General features: G+C 39.6%; 2 protein-coding genes across 2 annotated transcripts in view; both read left to right on the top strand.

The window, feature by feature from the left end:
* Positions 1-2,088: 2,088 nt before the first annotated feature.
* On the top strand, positions 2,089-24,541 carry LOC120615731 (adhesion G protein-coupled receptor E2-like; the record flags this gene model as incomplete). The annotated part of the gene is made up of 7 exons (XM_039878914.1): positions 2,089-2,237; positions 4,107-4,160; positions 4,469-4,591; positions 16,235-16,372; positions 18,342-18,395; positions 18,570-18,704; positions 24,492-24,541. Coding segments are annotated over exons 1-7 (612 nt in total), but the record flags the coding sequence as incomplete, so codon positions are not given.
* The window catches only part of LOC120615736 (adhesion G protein-coupled receptor E2-like), a 24,385-nt gene continuing 22,063 nt past the window's right edge, over positions 24,515-26,836 (top strand). Inside the window, exons 1-4 of the mRNA XM_039878922.1 lie at positions 24,515-24,635; positions 25,649-25,695; positions 25,823-25,900; positions 26,312-26,489. Of these exons, the coding sequence (XP_039734856.1) occupies positions 24,542-24,635; positions 25,649-25,695; positions 25,823-25,900; positions 26,312-26,489 (397 nt within the window). The 5' untranslated portion in view covers positions 24,515-24,541. The remainder of the gene's footprint in view (positions 24,636-25,648; positions 25,696-25,822; positions 25,901-26,311; positions 26,490-26,836) is intronic.

The raw sequence follows: 26,836 nt of genomic DNA, 5'->3' as shown, positions 1-26,836 counted from the left end.
GTCGGAGGCCCTCTGGGTGGTGAGTTGGGTGCTGCGGCTCCGCCTCGATTTCGCAACCAGGGCTGGTAAAAATCAAGTGTTGTTTCCCTGAGGTCCCATCCTGCTTCTCTGCTTTCTGCCCTGATGACTTAGCCCTGCTGTTGCCTGTGTAGAAGGCCTGGCTCTTCCAGGCAGGGCTGTTCAGGGAAGTTGCCGCACCTTCTCCCCTCCACTTCTTTCTGCCAGAGGCTGTGAGAGGTAGCTTCAGTCTCAACAGCTTTTGCTCAGATTCCCTTGGGGCTCCGCAGTGTTCCATCTTGGAGGGTATGGAGGGAGGGACCCTCTGGGTTGGAGGTTAGGGACTACAGCTCAGCCTCAGTTTTGCAACAGCGGCCAGTAAAAATCAACTGTTGTTTCTCTGTTGCCCTGTCCCACTTCTCTCTTTTCCACCCTAATGACTGGGCCGTGCTGCTAGCTGCGTGGAAGACCCTGCACTTCTAGGCCACGCTGATGAGGGAAGTCGCTGCACCTTCAGCCCTCCCCATCCTCCTGCAAGGAGCTTCAGAGGCTGCAAGAGGCACCTTCTTTATTTCTCCCAGTCCACCGCCCGATACCCAGGGTTCTGACCTGTGGTAGTTCTTATGCTCAAATCGAAGCTGAGATGTGCTGGTGTGCAGTTTGGGTGTTTTTTGTTCAGTTTTAGATGTTCGGCTTACTGTTGTTTCAAGGAGAGAGATCTGAGGACATCTCTCATTCCGCCATGTTTCCCCAAAAATATCTTCATTTTAGACCTAATCGGATTTAGGAATGTTGGGATAGCATAAGGGAGAGGTTTGTGGCAATTAAATATTTATGGATCTTGATTGAAATGACACTTACAGGACTCTACACATGTGATAAAATGTCACAGAACTAAACACTCACATTGTCCAAGTAACAATTTCTTGGTTTAAATATTTGACTATCATTTCATAAAAATGTTACTTTTGCAGGAAACTGAGTGAGAGGTACACAAGACCTCTTGGTATTGTTTTTGCAACTTCCTGTGAGACAAGCCGATATTTATTGAAAAATAGCAATTTAAAAATAAGTTTTAAAGTCCTGAAAAAATTAAAAATAAATTTACCACGTGATACAGAAGTTCAGCTTCTGGCTATTTATCTGAAGAAAACACTAAATCAAAAAGATACATGTATCCAATGTTACTTGCAGTATTATTTATAATAGCCAAGATGTGGAATCCATCTAGTGTCCATTCCTGAATAAGAATATTGTTCAGCCACATAAAAGAATGAAATCTTGCTATTTGTTATAATACCGATGGACCTTAAGAGCATATGATCTCACTTATAGGTGAAATACTACATGATCTCACTTATATGTGAAATCTAAAAAAAAAGAAAAAAAGCTCATTGATACAGATAACAGATTGGTGATTGCCATAACCAAGATGTGTGTGGGGTGAGGGGTGTGAAATAGTTGAAGGGAGTCAAAACATACACATTCCCCACTCCCAGTTGTAAATAAATAAGTAATAAAATTAAATGTACAAAATGATGACTATAAGTTGATAATACTGTATTGCATATTTGAAAGTTGCTAACAGAGTCGATCTTAAAACTTCCCATCATAAAAAAAATATTGTAACTATGTATGGTGACAAATGTTACCTAGATTTATTGTGATGATCATTTCACAATTTATACAATTATTGAATCATAATGTTGCACATCCGAAGCTATATAATGTTGTAGGTCAATTATACCTCAATAAAAACACATCCTATTTTAAGTGTGCCCTAGAGACACACTTAAACAAAAAATAGATAACTCCATTGACCAAAGATCTCATAAGGGCAAAAAGGCCAGTAGAATGATTCTTCATGTTGGGGACATCTTTTAATACATAGTATCACATCTTTGTACATCAAAAACATTTAAAAATCACTCTCAAAGAAGCTTTCAGTACAAATACTTGTAATGTTATTTTAATCCTTAAAAAGAAGAACTGGATTGTTTCTCAGCCTTTTGGCTAAAGTCAAGTGTAAAAAGAAGAACTGGAGTCTCTGAGAAATTAATTATGAGGAAGATTGAGATTGGGGGAAGGGTCCAGACCAGAGATTTATTAAGTCAGTTTCTCTAGGGCACACTTAAAATAGGATGTGTTTTTAACACACACAGACCAACATCAGACATCCTACATGGCTTGGCTTGCTGATTTCTGCACTATGAGAAACAGATATCTAAGATTGCTGCCAGGTAGGTAGAATCATAACGATGGTGATAGACAACTAACGCTATCCGGGCACTCTCTAGTTAATTCGAAAATATTTTATGTTCTTGCTTCATATCTGGCTTGTTTTCCTACTATCTCTATAAGGTACAAAAGGAAGAAATTTTGAGGATACTAGCTCACTTATATTACATCTCAAAGGAGAAAGTCAGGAAACCTATTCCTAGGACACACTTGAGGACTTAACAATTTCTCATTTTGCCACTTGCATTAGTCCAGGTTTTCCAGAGAAGCAGAATCAACAAAGAGAGAGACAGAGATAGAGACAGAGAGATCAAAAAAATGGGCTCATGAAAAAGTGCAGGTTGGAAAGTTTAAAATCCACAGAATAGGCCAATAGGATGGAAACCCAAGGAAGACTTGATGTTGCATCAGAAGTCCAAAGGCATTCTGGAAGCAGAATTCCCTCTTCCTCAGAGCCAGTCAGTCTTCTTTCTTTTAAGGTCTTAAGCTTCAACATTACCATCCAAATTATGGAAGGTAATGTGCTTTATTCAAAGTCTACTGATTCAAATGTTAATCTCATCTTTAAAAATATATACATACCTTCACAGTAACATCTAGACTAGAGTTTGACCAATGTCTGAGTACTATGGCCTAGCCAAATTGATACATAAAATTATGTTGTTGTTCTTGTTATTGTTTTGAGAAGAGTAAATAACCAAACTATCTGAAAACTATATTATTCTAAGAAATACATTGTCCTTGTGTTTGCATCCTAGAATGATTTAAAAGACAATAACAGTGAATTAGCTAAAACCAGTATTAGCAAGTTTAGCTGAATTATGATTAGTCTTTATTTCCTTCAATGCTTAGATATTCCTTATTTATTGTCCTCATTACTTGTACTTTGTTTTCTGATTTTTATGAAAATAGCCATTTCTATTTCATTTCTTATCAGCTGAATTGTGGGACATGGTTATTTCAATGCCAGGTTCATTTGGGGGAAATTCTACAGAGACACACAGACCTGAAAAGGTTTTTATAGGGTTCGTTGGCTCACATAAATGGGAAGACAGACTCTAATAGGTAGTCTATTTATTGCCTGTAGGGTAGATTTCATTCCTTTGTACATGGAATGGTTTTCATACTACAAAGCCCATTCAGGATTGAATTGGCAGATAAAGGGGAAAGGCTGTGTCCTCAGTGCACTCTAAGAGGGCCAGGCGATCATTTCGGAGGAGCCATAGAAGCCGTGGGTGCTGTACCTGGAGAGGACACTTGACCAGGAGATAGTGGCTCCACCTGTAGGTGCCTTAGTTCTCACTCCTCACTGGTCATCAACTCCCCTCTCTCAATTTCAGGGCTCCGATCCCTGCTGATATCATTGTGAGCCAGAGCTCAAACTTTGGAATGTCTGACTCCAATACCCACGGCCTTCTTGTATGCCCTGAAAATGTACATTAAACAAAAGAAATGATCCTGGAAGAGAAATTCTCAAAGCAGATTTCTGTTATTGCCAAAGACCAAAGAACCTGGATCTAGGCAAAGGCACGCCAATCCGAGGACTTTCTCCATTAAGATTTATCCCCTCCATTGGGAGAGGTTGAGGTTTCTAAGACATGCTCCATCATCTGCTGTGAGAATATTCTGTCCCCTTACCTGTAGCACCTAAGGTTCTATGAGGACTGTGTCTGTTAGTGACTAATTCCTCAGGGAGTCCTGGAAGATGAGATGGGGGAGAGACTTAGTCCTCAATTCTAAGTAAAGCACTAGAAGTTGCTAGAAGGCTGTGGCTGCAGGACAAGAACAGCCTCCACAGGTCACGCTTACAGAGGTTGAAATTGGAGGCTGACTCTCTTTTCTTTGTCATCTCTCTGTTTTTTCTGCCCCAGGACTGTCAGTGCTGCTGCTGTTGCCATTGGTTGCTACAGCCTGGAACAACAGAGGTTAGTCAACCCAGACAGAGCCACATTAGTAATATAAGCTAGGGAGTGCATGCTGCGGTCTGGGTCCCTCACAAATTGGGAGGAAAGGAAGCTTATTCTGCAATGGAAGCTCAGAGATTGTCTTCTGGAGATAAGATAAGTTGTTTTTACCTCCCTAAATGCCTAGAGTTTTTTGTTTTTTCCTCTTGCAGTAGCAGCCATCCTCCCTTCCTTTCCCTCCTCTAGTCTTGAACTCACAGTTGGCCATGGCTTCATCCATTACTCAGGCCTTCTGACCTCGGTTTCCATCTCCACTGCTTCTTCCTCAGCAGCCTGTATTCACTGGTGCCCTCCAAACCCTCCATGTGTCAATGCCGAAGCCTGTCTCTGCGCTCCAGGACTCAGTTCTGCATCTAGAGAGAGCTTCACCGGCCACTTGGAGAGTTGTGATGGTACAGAGGCTTGGGGGTGATGGAGGGTCATTCAGAGATTGTGGGGGGTGGTTGAAGGGCATCCAGAGCCCTCAATCCTGAAAGCAGCACAGAAGCACTTTGCCAAGGATCAGTGAGAGGGGACAACGCAGGAAGGCGTAAGGGAAGTGGGCAGTCAGGTTTTCATGATCAATGGTAGGGTGTTGAGAGCTTACACAGAGGAGCTGGGCTATGTGGATTTGAAGTCTAGCTCTGCCACTGACTCACTGACTGTCTCTCTAACATTCATGAAATTATTTCTCCTCTCCTTGCCACAGTTTGCTAGTCTATAAATTGGGGATAACTAGTTACCTACCCTACATGGATGGTGTAAGGTTTAATAGTTACTTGAATGAAAAAAAATTAAAGATGAATACAGAGCAAATTGTCAACAAATGCTAGCTTTTTATCATTGTTACTGCTGTTATTGTAATGGTTATTTTCATAGCAGAAAGAAAGGAAAGAAATAATGAAAGTGACAGGAGGCAGGAATGACCCAGGGTCTGGAACATCAGGCTTTCCTACTAGTTCAAGCTCACTAGGAATTACTGCCCACTCATGATTGTGGTTTCCCACCTCATCCTTACAGCAGAGCCATGAAGCAAACAGGGCTAGGAATTTTTTCTCACCTTCACCAATTCTCTGTGTCCATGTATTTGTGTTTTTTTTTTAATTCCACATATAAGTGAGATCATGCTGTATTTGTCTTTTTCTGTCTGACTCATTTCACTTAGTGTGATGCCCTGAAGGTCCAACCATGTTGTCACAAAGGGCAGAAGTTCCTTCTTTTATGGATAAATAATATTCCACTGTATGTGTATACCACTTTTATACATTCATATATCCATGGACTTATACATTGTTTTTGTATCTTGGCTAATGTAAATAATGCTGCAATGAACATGGGGATGCAGACATCTCCTCAAGATTGTAATTTTATGTCCTTCTTGAAGAATACCCAAAAGTAGCATTGATGGATCATATGGTTCTATTTTTAATCTTTTGAGGAAGCTCCATACTGTTTTTCATAGGAGCTGCTCCAATTCAAATTCCCAACAACAGTGCCCAAGGTTCTTTTTCTCCACATCTGTGCCAGCACTTGTTATCCCTTGTCTTTTTGATAATAGCCATTCTAACAGGTGTGAGGTGATATATCTCGTTGTGGTTTTGATTTGTATTTCGCTGATGATTAGTGATGTTGAGCATCTTTTCATGTGTCTATTGGCCATCTGTATATCTTCTTTGGAGAAATGTTTATTCGGGTCCTCCACCCATTTTTTAATCTGATCATTTGGGTTGTTTTTTTATTAAGTTGTATGAGTTTTTTATATGTTTTAGATGCTAACCTCTTATCAGATACATGATTTGCAAATATTTTCTCCAAATTAGAGGTTGCTCTTTCATTGTGGTGATAGTTTTCTTTGCTGTACAAAGTATTTTTAGTTGATGTAGTCCCACTTGACTGTTTTTGTTTTTATTGTCTTTGTTTTTGATGTCAAATCCAAAAAATTATTGCCAAGACAGATGTCAAGGAGCTAACTCCACTGTTTTCTTCTATAAATTTTATGATTTCAGGATAGCTTCATTTTTTTAATTACCAAATTTGGGCTCAAAGAGATTTAGTGACTTATTTTTACAGCTTTATTAAAATATAATAGTCAGTTGCTCATATTTACATTGTACAATTCAATGAGTTTTTTTCAATTATAGTTGGCATACAATAATAGTTTTGTTTAGAGATCTAGATAACTCACAAAATGATCACCCCACTAAGATCTAGTACTCCTCTTCCTCCTTACATATTTATTATAATATTGTTAACTATTTTCCTTATGTTACACTTTATATCTCCATGACTATTTTGTATCTATCCATTTGTACTTCTTAATCCTTTTGCCCTTTTTCACCATTCCCCCAACCCCCTCTCCTATCTAGTAGCCCTCAAAATATTTTCTATACCTATGAGTTTGTTTCCATTTTTGTTGTTATTATTGTTTATTTTCTTCTTTAATTTCCACTTGTACGTGAAATCATGCAGTATTTGTCTTTCTCTATCTGACTTACTTCATTCAGCACAATACTCTCTAGGTCCATCAAGGCAATTTCTTTTTCCACTCCGTTCCTTTTAGTCTGTGTGTGTCTTTTTCCATTTCGTTCCTTTTAGTCTGTGTGTGTCTTTGAAGTGAGTTTCTTGTAGGCAGTATATGTAGGGGTCTAGTTTTCTTTTTTTTTTAATTAAGTTTATTGGGGTAACACTGGTTAATACAATCATATAATTTTCAGGTGTACATTATCATTTGACATTTGTATATTCTATTGTGTGTTCACCACCCAAAATTCAGTTTCCTTCAGCTACCATATATTTGATCCTCTTTACCCACTTCCTTCTCCCCCTCCCCCCATATATTTGACCCTTTTTACCCCGTCTACATCCCTCCTCCTCCCCTACCTCACTAGTAACCACTAATAGTCCTCTGGTAACCACTAGTCTATAGTCCATGTCCATGAGTCTCTGTTTGTCCTGCTCATTTGTTGCTTTTAGATTTATATCCCACATATAAGTGATATCATGTGTTTTTCAACTTTTTCTATCTCGCTTATTTTGCTTAGCATGATTATCTCAAAGTCCATCCATGTTGTTGCAAATGGCAGTATTTCATCATTTCTTATGACTGAGTAATGTTTCATTGTATATATATACCACAGCTTCTTTAGCCAATCATCTATTGTAGGGCACTTCAGTTGCTTCCATATTATGCCTACTGTGAATAATGCTGCTATGAACATTGGTATGCAAATATCTTTATAGATATGAGTTTTCAAGTCTTTGGGATAAATACTCAGTAGAAGGATTCCTGGATTATATGGTAGATCAATTCTTAGTTTTTTTGGGAACCTCCATACCACTTTCCATAGTGGCTGTATCAATTTGCAGTCCCACCGGCAGTGTATGAGGGTTCCTATATCTCCACATCCTCTCCAACATTTGTTATTGCTTGTCCTGTTGATTACAGCCATTCTAACAGGTGCAAGATGGTATTTCATTGTGGTTTTGATTTGCATTTCCCTAACAGCTAGCGATGTTGAGTATCTTTTCATACATTTGTTGGCCATTTGTATGTCCTCTATGGAGAAGTATTTGTTCACATTCCTGACCATTTTTGATTAGATCATTTGTTTTTTTGTTGTTATTGAGTTATGAGTTCTTTGTATATTTTGGATATTAGGCCCTTATTGGAGGCATTGCTTGCAAATGTATTTTCCCATTCAGATGGTTGTCTCTTTACCTTGTTGATGATTTCTTTTGCTGAGCAGAAGCTTTTTAGTTTGATGTATTCCCATTTATTTATTTTTGCTTTTACTTTCCTTGCCTTTGAGGTCAAATTCGTAAAATCCTCTTTAAGTCCAAGGTCCTTGAGTTTCATTCCTATGTTTTCTTCTAGGCATTTATTGTTTCAGAGCTTATATTCAGGTCCTTAATCCATCTTGAGTTAATTTTGGTGTGTGATGATAGACAACAGTCTAGTTTCATTCTTTTGCAGGTGGCTTTCCGGTTTTCCCAGCACCATTTATTGAAGAGTCTTTCCTTTCTCCACTGTATGTTTTTGGCTTTTTTGTTGAAAATCGTTTGCCCATATAAATATGTGTTTACTTCTGGACTCTCGATTCTGTTCCACAGGTCTGTGTGTCTGTTTTCCTGCATATACCATGCCGTTTTGATTACTGTCGCTTTGTAGTATAATTTGAAGTCAGGCAGAGTGATGCCTCCAGCCTTGTTCTTTTTTCTCAGAATAGCTTTGGCAATTTGGGTGTTTTGTGCTTCCATACAAACCTGTTGATTTTTTGTTCTATTTCTTTAAAAAACTGCTGATGGGATTTTCATGGGGATTGCATTAAATCTGTATAATGCCTTAGGTAATATGGTCATTTTAACTATGTTGATTCTTCCAATCCAAGAACACAGAATATCTTTCCATTTCTTTGTATTTTCTTTGATTTCTTTTAATAGGGTCTTGTACTTTTCATTATATAGGTCCTTCATATGTTTCATTAAATTTATTCCTAAGTATTTTATTCTTTTTGTTGCTATTGCAAAAAAAAAATTATTTTTTCAACTTCTTTTTCTGACACTTTGTTGTTAGAGTATAGAAATGCTATGAATTTTTGAATGTTGATTTTGTATCCAGAGACTTTACTGTATTTGTGTACTGTTTCTAGTAGTGTTCTTGTGGAGTATTTAGGGGTTTTTATATGGAGAATCATGTCAAATACAAATAGTGACAGTTTGACTACTGGGATGTCTTTTATATCTTTTTCTTGCCTGATTGCACGACTAGGCTCTCCAATGTTATATTGAATAACAGTGGTGACAGCCTTGCCTTGTTCCTGATCTTAGAGAGAACATTAAGTATAATGTTGGCTGAGGGTTTGTCATAGATGGCCTTTATTATGTTAAGGTATTTTCCTTCTATACTGATTTTGTTAAGTGTTTTGATCATAAATGAATGCTGTATCTTGTCAAACGATTTTTCTGCATCTATTGATATAATCATATGATTCTTATTTATAATTTGTTTATGTAGTGTATCACATTAATCTATTTGCGTATGTTGAACCACCCCTGTACTCCTGGGATGAAGCCCACTTGATCGTGGTGTATAATCTTTTTAATATGTTGCTGTATTCGGTTAGCTAGTATCTTATTTAGGATTTTTGCATCTGTGTTCATGAGAGATATTAGTCTGTAGTTTTCTTTTTTTGTGTTATCCTTACCAGGTTTTGGTATCAGAGTAATATTGGCCTCATAAAATGAGTTGGCAAGTATTGCCTCCTCTTTGATTTCTTGGAAGAGTTTGAGGAGAATGGGTATTAGATCTTTGAATGTTTGGTAGAATTCATTGGTAGAAGCCATCTGGTCCTGGACTTTTACTTTTTGGTAGGTGTTTGATGATTGTTTCAATTTCCATGCTGCTGATCGGTCTATTTAGATTTTCCATATCTTCTTGATTCAGTCTAGGAAGGTTATGTTTTTCTAAGTACTAGTTCATTTCTTCTAGGTTATTAAATTTGGTATTGTATACTTTTTTATAGTATTCTTATATGACCCTTTGTATTTCTGCTATATCAGTCATAATTTCCCCTCTTTCTTCTCTGATTTTGTTTATTTGTGTCCTTTCTCTTTTTTCTTTAGTGGTCTAGCCAGGAGTTTGTCAATTTTATTAACCTTCTCAAAGAATCAGCTCTTTATTGCATTTATTTTTTTTGTTGTTCTTTTGTTTTCAGTTTGATTTATTTCTGCTCTAATTTTGATGATTTCTTTTCTTCTGCTGACTTTAGGCCTCATTTGTTCTTTCTTTTCTAGTTTTTTAAGATGAAGCATTAGGTTATTTATTTGGGCACGTTTATGTTTTTGGAGGTAGGCCTGTAATGATATGAACTTTCCTCTTATGACCATTTTTGTCATGTTCCGAAAGTTTTGATATGTTGTACTATCATTATCATTTGTTTCTACTTCTCTCTTGATCTCTTTTTATTTCTTCTCTGACCCAGTTATTCTTCAGTAGCATGTTGTTTAATCTCCATGTATCTGTGTTTCTTCCCGATTTCTTTCTGCAGTTCATCTCTAGTTTCAAAGCATTATGATGAGAGAATATGGTTGGTATGATTTCAATCTTCTTATATTTGTTGAGGCTATCTCTGTGTCTCAGTATGTGGTTGATTCTTGAGAATGTTCCATGTGCAGTAGAGAAGAACATATAAACAACTGTTTGGGGATGGAAGGCTCTGTAAATGTCAATTATGTCCAGCTGGACTCAAGTGTCACTTAAAAATATTATTTCCTTATTGCTTTTCTGTTTGAACGATCTGTCCATATCTGACAGTGGGGTATTTAGGTCCCCTACTATGATAGTGTTTTGGTCTGTTTCTCCCTTTAGTTCTGTTAGTAATTGCTTTACATATTTCAAGGCTTCCTGATTAGGAGCATAGATATTAACAAGTGTTATTTCTTCTTGGTGAATGATTCCCTTTAGCATTATGAAGTGTCCCTCAGTATCTTTCTTTACCTTTTTTATTCTGAAGTCTATTTAGTCTGATATTAGTACTGCTACTCCCAGTTTCTCTGAATGCCATTTGCTTGAAATATCATTTCTCATCCTTTCACTTTGGGTCTATATTTGTCTTTGGAGCTGAGATGTGTCTCCTGGAGGCAGCATATGCTTGGGTTTGTTTTTTGATCCAATCCGCAACTCTGTGCTTTTTTATTGGTAAGTTCAGTCCATTTACATTTATGGTGATTATTGAGATATGAGGTTTTCTTATAGCCATTTTATTTTTTGCTCTCTGGTAACACAGTGTTTCCATTGCTTCCTTGTCTATGTGTTTCTGTTTTCTTTATTTTGGTTGGCTTTTGTGGATTTTGCCTATGGTTCTTCTTGTTACATGTTATATATTTCAATTCCGAATCTTCAGTATGTGGTTACCATTATGAATATGTAAAGAATAGTTATATATATATACATTCGTCTATTTTCTTCTCCATGTGTTTTATCTCCATTTCTCTTTGCAAATTTGGATCTTTGAATCCTCTCCTTTTCATTCATTGTTGTCTCATTTTGTCCCTATGTATGCTGAATGGTCATTACTATCTTGTTATAACAATTCTCTTCTTATTATTTACACTTATAATGCCCTGTTCTTAATAAAGCTTGCACTCCTCTGTTTCTATTTGCCTGATAGTCACTTTACTCCTAATTATGTATTTTTGTTTTTGTTGTTATTTTGTTTTAGGTGAGCTGACCCCCTTCAGTATTTCCTGTAATGCAGGCCTCGTAGAAGAGAATTACCTCAACTTTTGCATGTCTAGAAAGGTCTTGATTTCTCCTTCATATCTAAAGGAGAGCTTAGCTGGATACATTGTTCTACGCTGTTAGTTCCTTTCACTTAATAGTTTAAATATTTGGTTCCATTTCTTTCTGCTTTGCGGGGTAAGTGCTAAGAAGTCCAATGATAATCTAATGGGTTTTCCTTTATAGGTTACCTTTTTCTTCTCCCTGCTGCCTTGAGAATTCTATCTTTGTCACTGATTTTTGATAACTTTATTACAATGTGTCTTGGTGAAGGTCTTTTTGGGTTGAGAAAATTGGGTTTTCTCTTGACTTCTTGAATCCAAGCTCCAGCTCATTCCTTAGACTTGGGAAATTCTCATCCACTATTTGTTTGAAAATGCTTTCTAGTCTCTGCTCCTTTTCCTCGCCTTTGATAATGCCCATTATTCTTATGTTTCCTCTCCTAATGGTATTAGCTAGTTCTTGTATTTCTGTTTCATTATTTTTCATTCTTCTATTTCTCCCTTTTTCCATCTGATTTATTTCTAGATTTCTGTCTTTGATATCACTGATCCTTTCCTCCATTTGGTCGACTCCATTTCTCAAGCTTGCTATTTCATTTTTCGACTTTTGCAGTGTGTTCTTCATCTCCAGAATATCTATTCTGTTCTTCTTGAGGGTTTCAATCTCCTTGCTCTGCTCATCTAGTTGTTTTCTTAATTCCTGAAATTGTTGATATGATTTGTTTTGGATCTCATTGAGTTTTCTCAGAAGTACCATACTGAAGTCTCTATCATTTAAGTCACATATTTCTATGTCCGAAGCTTATTTTCTGAAGATTTTTCTCTTTCTTTCTGAGATACTTTGTCACCTTGGTTGTTCATGGTGTTTAATAGACTATTTCTCTGCCTGGGCATTAATAGAAGTGTATTCTGTTGTTTTTCAAGAATGAAGATTTATTAAATAAAGGTCTCTGTTTAGCCTGCTGCAAAGAAAGCGCTTTTCTTTTGGTTTCCAGTAGGTGGCGTCTAAGCCTCTTGGCTCCCCAGCAGTTTCTGGAGTGCTCAGATTCCCTTGGGGCTCTGCGGTGACTGGTCTTGGAGGCTATGGGGGGAGGGGCCCTCTGGGTCGGGTGTTAGGGGCTGCAGCTCAACCTTGGTTTTGCAACCTCCACAGCAAAAATCAGCTGTTGTTCCTCTGCGGTCCCACCCCGCTTCTCTGCTTTCTGCCCTGATGACTGTGCCCTGCAGCCAGCCAGCCACAGCTCACAGCTTTCCAAGGCAGAGCTTTTCAGAGAACTCACTGCAGTAACTCACACTCCTTCTCTTCTCCCGCTCCACCTGCAGGGAGCTCCAGAGGCTGCAGAGGTAGCTTCAGTCTAGGCAGCATTTGTTCAGATTCCCCTAGGGCTCCACGGTGATTGGTCTCAGTGGTCATGGGGGGAGGGGCCCTCTGGGTCCGGGGTTGGGGGCTGCAGCTCAGCCTCTGTTTTGTAACCGGGGACAGTAAAAATCAGCTGTCGTTTCTCTGCAGTCCTGCCCCACTTCTCTGTTTTCTGCCCTGATGACTGGGCTCTCAGGTCGGCTGCGTACAAGCCCTGGCACTTCCAGGCAGGGTTGTTCAGGAAAGTCACTGCGCTTTCACCCTTCCTCCTCCTCCTACAGAAGCTCTGGCAGCAGCGAGAGGCAGCTTCTTTATTATTCCCAGTCCACCACCCAACACACAGGGTTCTGACCTGTGGTAGCTCTTATGCACAAATCCCACTCTCAGATGTGCTGGTGTCCAGTTTTGGTGTGTTTGTTTGTTTGTTTGTTTGTTTGTTTGTTTGTTTGTTTTGAGTTTTATATGTTCAGTTTATTGTTGTTTCAAGAGAGATCTAGGGACGTTTCTCACTTCGCCATGTTTCTGCCATCAACTCAGTGGTCTAGTTTTCATATCCATTCAACCACTCTATCTTTTGGTTGGAATGCTTAATTCTTTTCTATTTGAGGTACTTGTTGATAGATATGTAGTTATTACCATTCTTTATTCATGTTTTTGATAGGTGATTTTTCTTCTTAAAGTAGTCCCTCCAACATTTTCTGTAAAAGTGATTTGGTGGTGATGAAGTACAAAATTAAATGTAACAACATCTATGTCATTGGGGTACCTGAAGGAAAAGAGTGAGAACAAGAAGTTGAAAACCTATTTAAAGAAATAATGGTGGAAAACTTCCTTAACCTGGTGAAGGAAATAGACATACAATCCCAGGAAGCTCAGAGTACCAAATAAGAAAAACCCAAAGAGGCCCACACCTGGACACACCATAATTAAAATTCCAAAGGTTAAATACAAAGAGAGAATCTTAAAAGCAGCAAGAGGAAAGCAGTTAGTTACCTACAAGGGAGCACCCATAAGACTGGCAACTGATTTCTCAAAAGAAACTTTGCAGAACAGAAGGGCTTGGCACAAAATATTCAAAGTGATGAAAACCCAGAATCTACTTTATCCAGTAAAGCCATCATTTAGAGTCAAAGGACAGATAAAGAGCTTCCCAGACAGAAAAATAAAAAGCTAAAGGAGATTGAGTGACTTTTCCAAAGTTGTACAACTAAGGTGGTAGAATGAGAACCAGGTGTAAAACTAAGGAGTTTTTATTATTCAAAAAAGAGAATTATAAAGGGAAATTATAATATTAAAAATGGTTCAAATTGAAAATTTGGTTATGTGCATTTAACCATCATAAAAAAATAAGGGGAAATGAAATGATATTGTTTTTAAATAAGAAATAGTCTTTATTCAAATTACTCTGAGATGAAATTTGTTGGTACTAAATGAAACTATTTCTAATATATTTGAAAAGATGAAAAATATATCCCTAAAATTTTCTAGTAGTCTGTGTAGTGGATGGACCTATGGGTGATTTTCTTTTTTTTTTTTAATTTTTATTTTTTATTGTGTTATTATTGACATGTAACATTATACTAGTTTCAGGTCTACATCTTTTCTTATTACAAGTGACATTGGTTAATAAAATTATACAGATTTCAAGTGTACAATTCAATACTATATCAACTATATATTGCATTGTGTGTTCACCCCCCAAGGTCAAATCTTCTGTCACTATATATTTGACCCCCTTTACCCTTATTTACCTTCCTCCTCCCCGCTTTCCCTCTAGTAACCAATAAACTGCTGTCTCTGTCTATGAATTTTTGTTTGTTTGTCTTGTTCATTTGTTGCTTTCAGTTTTATATTTCACATATGAATAAAATCGTATAGTTCTCAACTTTCGTGTCTGACTTATTTCACTTAACATAATAATCTCAAGATTCTTTTTTATTATTTACATTTTTCTTTGTTTTATAAGTGTCTGTGTGTTGTTTAATATTTCTGAAAAAGTAAATTTTATCAGGAAAAAATAAGATGTCATTGGAACTACTGCCTAGCCCATCTATGACCCTGGAGTTATTCCTAAAAAGTTCTTTGTGTGTTTGCATGTGTGTCTCATGGAGATTTGTAGACTAGGTGGACATGGATGGAGATCCTGCTGCTATTGTACCTGGGTCCCAGCTCCTTAATGAGAGCACACTTGTCAGATTGAGGAATTTCCCATCATCATGTACTCCTATCCTACACACCTTATTCCCACTTCTACTCAACTCAACTCCATTTCATTCAACCAACTTGAAATCAGGTCTCTAGCCATTGTCGTCATCTGAAAACAAGGAAAGAAAGATGCATTGCCCAGGCTGGGGCTAAACATGAAAGCCACAGATGTATGTCCCTCTCATTCCCTCTCATGTTCTGGTGCTAACCCCACAGCCTGGGCCTTAGAAGGAAAATTCATGAGTTTAGAGAGGAAACTCTTATCTGGAAAAGACCAGTTGCCTGCCTTGACTCATTATGATTCCATGAGTCCTTTCGGGCTCTAAAGCCTTTGGTCCCCTGTGTGCAGGGTCAAATATTCTGTCCCTAAATTCTGATTCATTCTTCTGTTGCTAGTTCTTATTAAACTTGTTGTTTTTAGCCAACTGTGTCCAGCTTCTGCTCCTTGTATCCCTGTGCTACTCAAAGGGGATATGGCTTATGGGCACTTTTCTCTCATGTTTAGAAACAGGAAGAGATAAGATGTCAGAAATCACCCTCGGTGATTCAGCTGTGAGAAGATTCCTGCTGCTTCTCATTTCACATCCCCTCCTGCTTCTAATGGGGTGGGAAGGAATTTACCCAGGGAGTGGAGATAGGAAGACTCTCCCAGAAACATCCTGGGGCATCTGAAAATGGACTGACACTGGGAGCTGGAGGAGTGCCTGATGAGGAGTGTAGGGTGTCCTTGGGCCACTGTGAGTAATGGGAAGTGGAAGCCATCAATGGGCAGGGGCCTGACCACCTGGCTCTATCCACGGTGTGAATGATGATGTCACCCTGGACAGCCTCCAGCCATGAATCTCCCCCACTACCTCAGCATAGAAGGTGGCCTTCAAATCCATTATTGTCCTAACTGAGCCCAATCCCAGGTTTTCGATGATGCAAACAGCACCACAGAGAAGAGTCTGTAGCTGAGTCAGAGCTTCTGTCTACCCATCGAGGCATAGAAAAGTGAATGTAGACCTCCCTCCATCGCCATCATGACACAGCAGTGTATCTGAATCTAGGTGCCCTCAAGCCCAGCCAGAGAGCAGAGATGAGCAGAGCAGTTAGCAGACTTCCTTGAGCATCTGGCTCTAGGCCAGCCCAGCCCCAGGAGTGCCATCCTGAACCTGCATTTGGAGTCTCTGTCCTTTGAGAGGTAACATTTTGTCCTGTTGTGTTCCAGACATCAACAAGTGTGAACCAAGCTCAACAATGTCCTGTGGAGTATATTTAGACTGCCAGGACTTCATGAAGAGCTACTGCAGTTGCAGCCCAAACTACAGATCAATGTTCAGCATTGATCTTAACAAAACATGTGTTGGTAAGAAGAACCCTGTCTCTTCCATTTCCTCATTTATTAGATTTAGGATTCTCACTCCTTTTTCCAGGCAACAGAGCACTGGCCTGGGCACCTACTTGGTCAACCACCCTCTAAAACGCCAAGACTCTGAATGTCCCTCCAAGTATTACTTATGCAATTTTGGAACAGCCTCTTGCCACCTGACATCTTATTTTCATAAAACAAAGTGAGAGCTGGCATTTAAGATACTTCAAGGGTGAAGAGTATTGCTTTCCAGAGCAATAACCATTCTTTTCTTCATTAATGACCGCCAAGGTAAGACCTTCCTTCACTAGAATCCACACAGGATTGGCCACCCCAGGAGCACCCCCAGATCCTTCAGGCCTTGATGGACCCAAGAATCCTGTCTAGAAATGTGGGAGTGGAAAGAGCAGAGGATGATCCCATGTTCCTCAGCTGGCCCTGACCCTGGCCAACAACCATACCTGGCGAAGACCCTTCCTTGCATCCTGATCCATCTCCTGAACTGCTATTTCCCCAAGCAAGGCTCCATCCTGATCGAGCTCAACAATTTCAGTTCATGGGCTGTGGGAAATTCAGATAATTAAGACCTGAGAAGATGTTGTGTTGGGCGTGAGCAGAGTGACATGAACCACCCCACACACACTCAGAAATTTGGATGAATAGAAGAAGCTTCTATCTGAAGGAAAACGAGCGAGAAGACATAATTGGGGACCATTGCTCCAGGCCTGACTCTCTCCCAGAAAGGTCAATCCAGACTCTGTTGGGGCCAAGACCACTGGGGAACAGATGATAGAGCCTAAGACCCCATCAGTGAGCCCAAAAGTCTGCATCCCTAGTGGGAGACAAAGGAGCCAGATGAGAGAAATCCCTGCCACCCTGCCCATCAGCATTTGCTCCCCTCTTCAACCACCCAGCCCTCATCCACTACTAGCTTTGCTCTGAAGTAGATTCTTGCCACTTCCTGTCAATCCAGGGGATGCCGTTGTGGGATCAGAAGAGGCATCTTCTCTACCCCAAGGCTTTGTGGCTGAACACCATGGCATGGCACCCATTGTCAAGGTGGTTCTGGTTTGTCTGGCATCATCTTCATTCTCCTCATCTCTTTCTGCAAGCCCCTCGAGAGGCCAGATTCAGAGATAGGTCTTGAAGCTTGGGTCTCAGAGTTAGCATGGATGCAAGAGCATTGTCCCACCAGTGTCACCAGGAATCCAAGAATTCAGGCAAAGAGCACCTGCCCTGAAGGAGGCAGGATAAAGGCCATCGCTGGGAGCCACGATGGGTATCATTGAGGGAACTTAGAATTTCCCCTGTACTTGGTTCCCAGGTAATCCCACCCTGGCTTTTGTCCAAATACTCAGGCTGGGACACAAGTGGCCATGATGTCCCCACCTTACATGAGAGCTTCTCAAGGAAGCAAGGATACCAGGGTTGAAAGACAGGAGAACTCAGGCCACTTCCATCCACATCTAGACAACAGAGCATCTAGGCCACTACATTCACCTTTAGGATGCCTCCGTGTGAATAAGAAATGGCATCCACTTACTGGGTGAAGACAGTGGAGCCTTTGCAAAGTAGATATCTGCCATTGCCAGAAAACAAAGAAATTGGGCATGGGGAAAGGCACACGAATCTGAGGACTTTCTCCCTCAAGATTTACCTTCTACACTGGGAGATTCTGGAGTTTCTAAGAAACTGCTCTGTGTATATTCTATGTATATTGTAGCACCTGAAGTTCCAAGAGGGCTGTGGCTGTCAGTGACTACCTCCTTGGGGATTCTCGGGAAACGGAGGGGAAAGACTGAGTCCTTGATTCCAAGTAAAGTACAGAAACCTCAAGGAAGTCACCAGAAAGCTGTGGGCTGCAGGGCCAGAGCTACCACCCCAGATAGCAATGACCACGTGGACAGGAATTGAAATTGAAGTGTTGTTTTCCTATCTTTATCATCTATGTGTCTTTCTGCCCCAGAACTCATTTTGCAGCTGATGTTGACATTGAATGCTGCAAAGGAAAACCTTAAAGGTGAGTCTGCCCAGCCAGCCCCATTAGTGACATAAGATGGGGAGTGCATGCTGGGGTCTGGGCCCACTCACCAACAAGGGGAGAAAGGAGGTGTATTCTGCAAGTGAGGCCCAGAGATGGTCTTCTGGAGATAAGGGAAAGTGTCTCATCCTTTCTAAATGTCCATCCCCATAGCCTCTTCCCCAGAAGACTGTGCTTGGTGGTGCCCCCTGCACTCTACATGTGTCAATGACAGCGCCTGTCACTGCGCTCAGGGATTCAGTTCTTCATCTGGAAGGATCATCACCACACCCTTCGAGAGATGTGATGGTACAACGGCTTGGGCGTGGTGACATATAGACGTTGTGGGGGGTGATTGTGGGGCACCCAGAGTCCTCAGCCCTGAGAGCAGCACAGAAGCATTTTGTCAAAGATCAGAGAGAGAAGACAGGGCAGGGAAGTAAGAGAAGTGGGCAGTCAGGTTTTCTTGATTAGTCTTTCAGGACTACTACCCATTTTTAAATTTGATCGTATAGTTTCTTTTCTGTTTAGTTCAGTTGTATAAGTTCTTTATATATTTTGGATATTAAAATATTTGCAAATCAGATATATGATATGCAAATATTTTCTCCACAAATAGAGGTTGCCTTTTCATTTTTTTTGATGATTTCTTTTACTGTACAGAAGCTTTTTAGCTGACATTGTTCTTTATCTATTTTCGCTTTTCTTGCCTCTGCTATTGATGTCAAAAAAAAAAAAATCATTGCCAAGACCAATGTCAAGAGCTCATCCCTGTGTTTTACTCTAAGAGTTTTATGGTTTCAAAGTAGCATTGTTTTTTAAAAGATCAGAATTTAGTTCTAAGAGATTGAGTGAATTATCCAAAGTCATACAATTAATAAGGTGGTAGACATAAATCCAGTTCTAAAACTAAAGAGTTTTTATTCTTCAACAATACAAGATTTTAAAAAGAAATTATACTACATAAAAATAGTTAAGATGCTTAAAAATAATAAATAAAATAAACTATTAAGATGGTAAATTTATGTTATATGCATTTTACCACAATAAGCAAGTGGCGAAAAAATTACAGGGTTTTTTTTTTACATTTTTTAATCATTTCATTCTATTTTATTTTTATTATGGTGACATTGGTTAAGAAAATCCAGTAAGTTTCAGGTGTAAAATTCAACAGTAAAGCATATATATATATTGCATTATGGGTTAATCGCTCATAGTTAGATTTCTGTCACCACATATTTCACCCCTTTTACCCCATCTACCTACTCCTTCTCCACTCTCCCCCATCCTCTAGTAACCTCTAGTCTGTTGTCCATGTTCACGAGTCTCTGTTTCTTTGTCCCGTTTGTTTGTTGCTTTTGGGTTTATATCCCACATATAAGTGATATCATATGGTTTTAAACATTTTCTGTCTGGCTTATTTCGCTTAGCATGATTATCTCGAGGTCCATCCATGTTTTTGCAAATGGCAGTATCTCATCTCTTCTTATGGCTGAGTAATATTCCATTGTATATATGTACCACAGTTTCTTTATCCAAACGTCTGTTGTAAGACACTTTAGTTGCTTCCATGTCCTGGACACTGTGAATAATGCTATGATGAACATCGGTGTGCAAATATGTTCTCGGATATGAGTTTTTGAGACTTTAGGGTAAACACCTGGTAGAGGAATTGCTGGGTCATATGGTAGAACAATCCTTAGTTTTTTGAGGAACCTCCATACTGTTTTCCATAGTGGCTGTACCAATGTGCAGTCCCACCAGCAGTGTATGAGGATTCCTTTTTCTCTGCATCCACTTTAATTCTCATTACTTGTCCTGTTGATTGTAGCTATTCTAACAGGTGTGCGATGGTATCTCATTGCGGTTTTGATTTGCATTTCCCTAATAGCTAGCGATGTTGAACATCTTGTCATATGTTTGTTGGCCATTTGTACGTCCTCTAGAGAAAAGTGTCTGTTCAGTTCCTCTGCCATTTTTTGATTAGACTGTGTGTTTTTTTGTTATTGAGTGGTATTAGTTCTTTGTATATTTTGGATATTAGGCCCTTATCAAAGGCATTGCTTGCAAATGTATTTTCCCATTCAGATGGTTGTCTCTTTACCTTGTTGACAATTTCTTTTGCTGTGCAAAAGCTTTTTAGTTTGATGTAGTCTCATTCATTTATTTTTGCTTTTCCTTTCCTTGCCTTTGAGGTCAAATTCATAAAATCCTCCTTAAGTCCAAGGACCATGAGTTTAGTTTCTATGTTTCTGTCTATGCAATTTATTGTTTCAGAGCTTATATTCAAGTCCTTAATCCACTTTGACTTGATTTTGGTGTGTGGTGATAGACAACAGTCTAGTTTCATTCTTTTGCAGGTGGCTTTCCAGTTTTCCCAACACTATTTATTGAAGAGACTTTCTTTTCTCCACTGCATGTTTTGGCTCTTTTATCAAAAATGTGTTTACTTCTGGACTCTCAATTCTGTTCCACAGGTCTGTGTGTCTGTTTTTCTGACAATACCATACTATTTTGATTATTGTCGCTTTATAATATAATTTGAAGTCAGGCAGAGTGATGCCTCCAACCTCATTCTTTTTCCTCAAATGGCTTTAGCAATTCAGGGTCTTTTGTGCTTCCATCAAATCTAATGATTTTTGTTCCATTTCTTTAAAAAATGCTGATGAGATTTTGATGGAGATTGCATTAAATCTGTACAATGCTTTAGGTAATAAGGTCATTTTAACTATGTTGATTCTTCCAATCCAAGAACAAGGAATATCTTTCTATATCTTTGTATCTTCTTCAAATTCTTTTAATAGGATCTTATAGTTTTCATTATATAGGTCCTTCACATATTTCGTTAAATTTATTTCTAGGTATTTTATTCTTTTTTTGCAATTGCAGAAGGAATTATTTTTTCAACTTCTTTTTCTGACACTTCATAACTAGAATGTAGGAATGCTATGGATTTTGGAATGTTGATTTTGTATCCAGAAACTTTACTGTATTTGCTTATTGTTTCTAGTAGTGTTCTTGTGGAGTCTTTAGGGTTTTCTATATAGAGAATCATGTCAACTGCAAATAGTGACAGTTTGACTTCTTCGTTTCCTATTTAGATGTCTTTTCTATCTTTTTCTTGCCTGATTGCACTCAGTAAGACCTTCAATGTTATATTGAATGACAGTGGTGATAGTGGACAGCCTTGCCTTTCCCGATCTTAGAGGGAAGGATTTAGTTTTTCACCGTTAAGTATAACATTCGCTGAGGGTTTGTCATAGATGGCCTTTATTATGTTAAGGTACTTTCCTTCTATACCGATTTTATTCAGTGTTTTGATTATAAAAGGATGCTGTATCATGTCGAAGGCTTTTTCTGCATCAATTGATATGATCATATGTTTCATATTTTTTAATTTGTTTATGTGGTGTACCACATTAATCAATTTGCATATGCTGAACTATCCCTGTTCCCCTGGGATGAAGCCCACTTAATCATGATGTATAATCTTTTTAATATGTCGCTGTATTTGGTTCGCTAATATCTTAATTAGGATTTTTGCATCTGTGTTCATGAGAGATATTAGTCTGTAGTTTTCTTTTTTTGTGTTATCCTTACCAGGTTTTGGTATCAGAGTAATATTGGCCTCATAAAATGAGTTGGCAAGTATTGCCTCCTCTTTGATTTTTTGGAAGAGTTTGAGGAGAATGGGTATTAAATCCTCTTTGAATGTTTGGTGGAATTCACTGGTGATGCCATCTGGTCCTGGACTATTACTCTTTGGTAGGTTTTTGATGATTGTTTCAATTTCATACTACTGATTGGTCTATTTAGATTTTCCAGTTCTTCTTGATTCAGTCTAGGAAGCTAGTATCTTTCTAAGTACTTGTCCATTTCTTCTAGGTTATTAAATTTGGTATTATATACCTTTTCATAGTATTCTTGTATGATCCTTTGTATTTCTGTGGTGTCTGTCATAATTTCCTCTCTTTCACCCCGATTATATTTTTATCCTTTCTCTTTTTTCTTTAGTGAGGCTAGCCAGAGGTTTGTTAGTTTTGTTAACCTTCTCAAAGGACCAGCTCTTTGTTGCATTTATTTTTTCTATATAATTTTTGCTTTCAATTTCATTTATTTGCTCTAATTTTGATGATTTCTTTTCTTCTGCTGGCTTTTGGCCTCATTTGCTCTTCCTTTTCTAGTTTTTTAAGATGAAGCATTAGGCTGTTTATTTGAGCTTGTTCTTGTTTTTTGGAAGTAGGCCTCTAATGATATGAACTTTCCTCTTATGACCGCTTTTGCCGTGTTCCAAAAGTTTTGATACGTTGTACTATCATTTTCATTTGTTTCTATGTATCTCTTGATCTCTCTTTTTATTTCTTCTCTGACCCAGTTATTCTTCAGTAGCATGTTGTTTAATCTCCATATATCTGTGGTTCTTCCCGTTTCCTTTTTGCAGTTGATCTCCACTTCAAAGCATTATGATCAGAGAATATGGTTGGTATGATTTCAACCCTCTTATATTTGTAGAGGCTATCTCTGTGTCCCAGTATGTGGTCAATCTTTGAGAATGTTCCATGTGCACCTGAGAAGAAAGTATAAGCAGCTGTTTGGGGATGGAAGGCTCTGTAAATGTCAATTATGACCAGTTGGTCTAAAGTGTCATTTAAGGATGTTATTTCCTTATTGATTTTCTGTTTGGATGATCCGTCCATATCTGACAGTGGAGTATTCAGGTCCCCTACTACAATAGTGTTTTGGTCTGTTTCTTCCTTTAGTTCTGTTGGTAATTGCTTTCTACATTTTGGGGCTCTCTGATTGGGAGCATAGATATTAATAAGTGTTATGTTTTCCTGGTGTATGATTTTCTTTATTGTTATGAATTATCTCTCAGTATCTTTCTTTATCTTTTTTTAGTCTGAAGTCTATTTAGTCCGATATTAGTACCACTACTCCCGCTTTTCTCTGAAAGCCATTTGCTTGAAATATTATTTTCCGCCTTTTCACTTTGAATCTATATTTGGCTTTGGAGCTGAAATGTGTCTCCTGGAGGCAACATATGGTTGGATTCTGGTTTTTGATCCAATCTGTAATTCTGTGCTTTTTCAATGATGAGTTCAGTCCATTTACATTTAGGGTGATTATTGAAATATGAGGTCTTCTTATAGCCATTTTATCTTTTGCTCTCTGGTCGCTCAATGTTTCCATTGCTTACTTGTCCCTCTGTTTTGTTTTGTTTTATTGTTGTTTTTTTTTTGAGGGGGAGCTTTTATGGTTTTCCCTCTGGTCCTCCTTGTTTTATGTTATATACTTCAGTCCTGACCCTTTGGCATGTTTTTACCATTACAAATATGTAAAGGATAGTTATATGTATATACAATCGTCCCTTTTCTTCTGTAAGTTCCTTATCTCCATTCCTCTTTGTGAATTTGGATCTTTGAATCCTTCCCTTTTCAGTCATTGTTATCTCACTTTGTCCCTATGTGTGCTGGACATTCATTACTATCTTGCTATAGCAAATCTCATCTTATTGTTTACATTTATAATGCCCTGTTCTTAGTAAGGGTTGCACTCCTCTGCTTCTATCTGCCTGCTGATAGCCTTATTCCTAGCTATGTATTTTTTTTTTCTTTGCATTTTGTTTTAGGTGGGCTGACCACTTTCAGTATGTCCTGTAATGCAGGCATCGTGTTAGAGAATTCTCTCACTTTTTGTATGTCTGGAAAGGTCTTAATTTCTCTTTCATATTTAAAAGAGAGCTTAGCTGGATACATTAGTCTATGCTGGTAGTTCCTTTCATTTAGTAGTTAGAATATTTTATTCCATTTCTTTCTGGCTTGTAAGGTGGGTGTTGAGATGTCTGACAATAATCTAATAGGTTTTCCTTTATAGGTTACCATCTTCTCTGGCTGCCCTGAGAATTCTCTCTTTGTCATCAATTTTTGATAATTTTAATACAATGTGTCTTGTAGAAGGCCTTTTGGATTGAGATAATTGGGTGTTCTTTTCACTTCTTGAATTCCAAGCTCCAACTCATTCCTTAGATTTGGGAAATTCAACTTCCAGCAACTTTCCCACACAAGGGACCTCCCTGACCATCCCCAATAATTTCAGTTCACCACCCAATGACAACCCAGGAGAATATTGTGCCGGATCTGAGTCGAATGACATGGAACATCCCCTACACACACAAACTTGAAGAATCTGGTCAACGGAAGAGACTCCCAGCTAAAACACATGGCAACAGAGCAAAATCAGGTATCACTGCCTCACTTGGAAGGGTACACAGGTCTGTGTCCCTGGTGAGAGAGATCAAGGGGCCAGATGACAGAAAAGGCTGCCACTCCTCATCCCTCAGACCCGGCTCCCCTCTCTACCAACTAGCCCTCAACTTTGCTGACCTTCCTCAGATGTGGGTTCTCACTACTTCCTGCCAGTCCAGGGGATATCTTTTTGGGCATCAGTAAAAGAACCCCAGAGATGCCTGGCTGAATGTCAGCCCCCAAAGTCCAGTGCTGACCCAGTGCTACTATCTGGTTGGCCCAGCCTGTCCAGCACTTTCTTCATCCTCCCTGCCCTATCCCATAACCTCGTCTGTAGGAGGATTGGGAGTGGGGGAGGGGGTTGTCTCACAGGCAGTTCTTAGTCCATCTCTATCAAGATGGATTTGTATAATCGTAGAGCAGAGAGCAGTTCCCTGACAGGGTCAGAGGGATTCTCAGGAGAACTCAGCTAGTGAGCAGCTTCCCTGGGGAAATTAAGACAAAGGCCATAACTAGGAGCCAATTAGGTCCTGGCTGTGAAATGCATTCTTTCCGCTGCACTCGATTCCCAAGAAGGCCCACTCTGGCCTCTGTCCCAGTGCTCAGCCTGGAGCACAGGCAACTCTGTGATGTTCTCCCACCTCAGCTTGGAGCTTCCCAGGAAAGCTAAGGGCACTGGGGGTGGCAGACAGGTAAGACTCAAACTGAGTTCATTCACACCTGGACAAGAGAGCATCCAGGTTACCACATTCACCCATAAGACGCCTCCATGTGAGTAAAAAAAGGTACCCCTAACACGGAAGGAAACATTGGGGCCTTCCAGATGTTTCTATTCCCATTCCAGGGTTCATGAAGTACCAAATGACAATCTGGGAAGCAACCTCGCCTCACCTGGCCTCCGACCCTTTCTCCAAAACACACGCACACACACACAGGCACGCATGCACGCACTCACGCACGCACACACACACACGTACACCTAATGAACCATTGTTTTATCTGCACCAGGAATCTCATTCCCCACCTGGACCTCACCCCCTGGAATCAACAGCAAGGTGAGTGGCTCCAGGAGGGACCAAGAAGTAGGAGATACCGCCATGCCTCCTGCAGCACCCACCCATTTTCCCCAAGTTCCCCCATTCACCTGTGAGTCTCTGACTACCTCATCTCCCCTCTCCCCAGGGGTTCTCCCACTTCTTAAGAAAAATCAATGATCTGGGCAGAGACTACAATTCAGCCTCAACCCTGGACACTATACAGGTACAGGCTGGACCCAGGGGAGGCAGGTGGAGGCATCCCATAGAGGCCTGAGGAAGCCTTGGTCTTGGAGCAGAGACCCCAGCACAGTGGAGCCCTGCTCCGAGGCCCCAGCCTCTCCTGCAGTGGGTGAGGAGAGTGGACACACAGGTATTTGTACTCACTGTGAGACCCACATGTACCTACTAACACTGTTCCTCTTGCTCTTCCTGCCCATTGGGTTTGCATCATCCTTGGCATTCATGCACAAGGCTGACCTCTGAGTAGCTGGATTCCAGGGACAAAGACCCATCTGGTACCGACTTTAATCCCCAAATTGATAGTCTCTAGGTTCTGTTCTCTGTGGCTGAGTGGGCAGAGCCTTCATGTAGCCTCTCTGGTACATGCCCACTGGCTGAGTCCCCATCTCCCCAGGACATCATACAGGAGGTTGATGACCTGCTGGAGAACCCTGAGGACCTGGACACCCAGCCCAGCTCAGAGCAGAACTATGTGGCCAGTAATTTGCTCCTTATTGTGGAGCATGTCCTGAGAAAGCTGAGCACTGCCCTGTCCAATGAGTCATTAACCTTCACTACAACTGGAGGCACAGGTAAGTACCCCCATCTGTCCCTAGGCTCCGCTCTGGCCTTTCCCCATCCCATTCCTCCCCGATTCCTCCTGGACCTGGTTTACTATGCTTGTATCTCAGTGTTACTCTCACAAACAAATTAAAATAAAAGCTTGAAAAAAATGAATGCATTATGCTAAGTGAAATAAGTCAGCCAGAGAAACAAATACTGTATGATATCACTTATATGTGGAATTTAAAAAACAGACTCATAGATAGAAAGAACAGATTGGTGGTTGCCAGAGGCAGGTCGGGGAGTAGATAAAATGGATGAAGGGAGTCAAAAGGTACAAACTTCCAGTCATAACGTAAATAGGTCATAGAGATAT

The sequence above is a fragment of the Pteropus medius genome, unplaced genomic scaffold (assembly GCF_902729225.1).
Source record: "Pteropus medius unplaced genomic scaffold, Ma_sr-lr_union100, whole genome shotgun sequence".
NCBI lineage: Eukaryota > Metazoa > Chordata > Mammalia > Chiroptera > Pteropodidae > Pteropus > Pteropus medius.
This window is presented reverse-complemented; position numbering and strand designations above follow the sequence as displayed.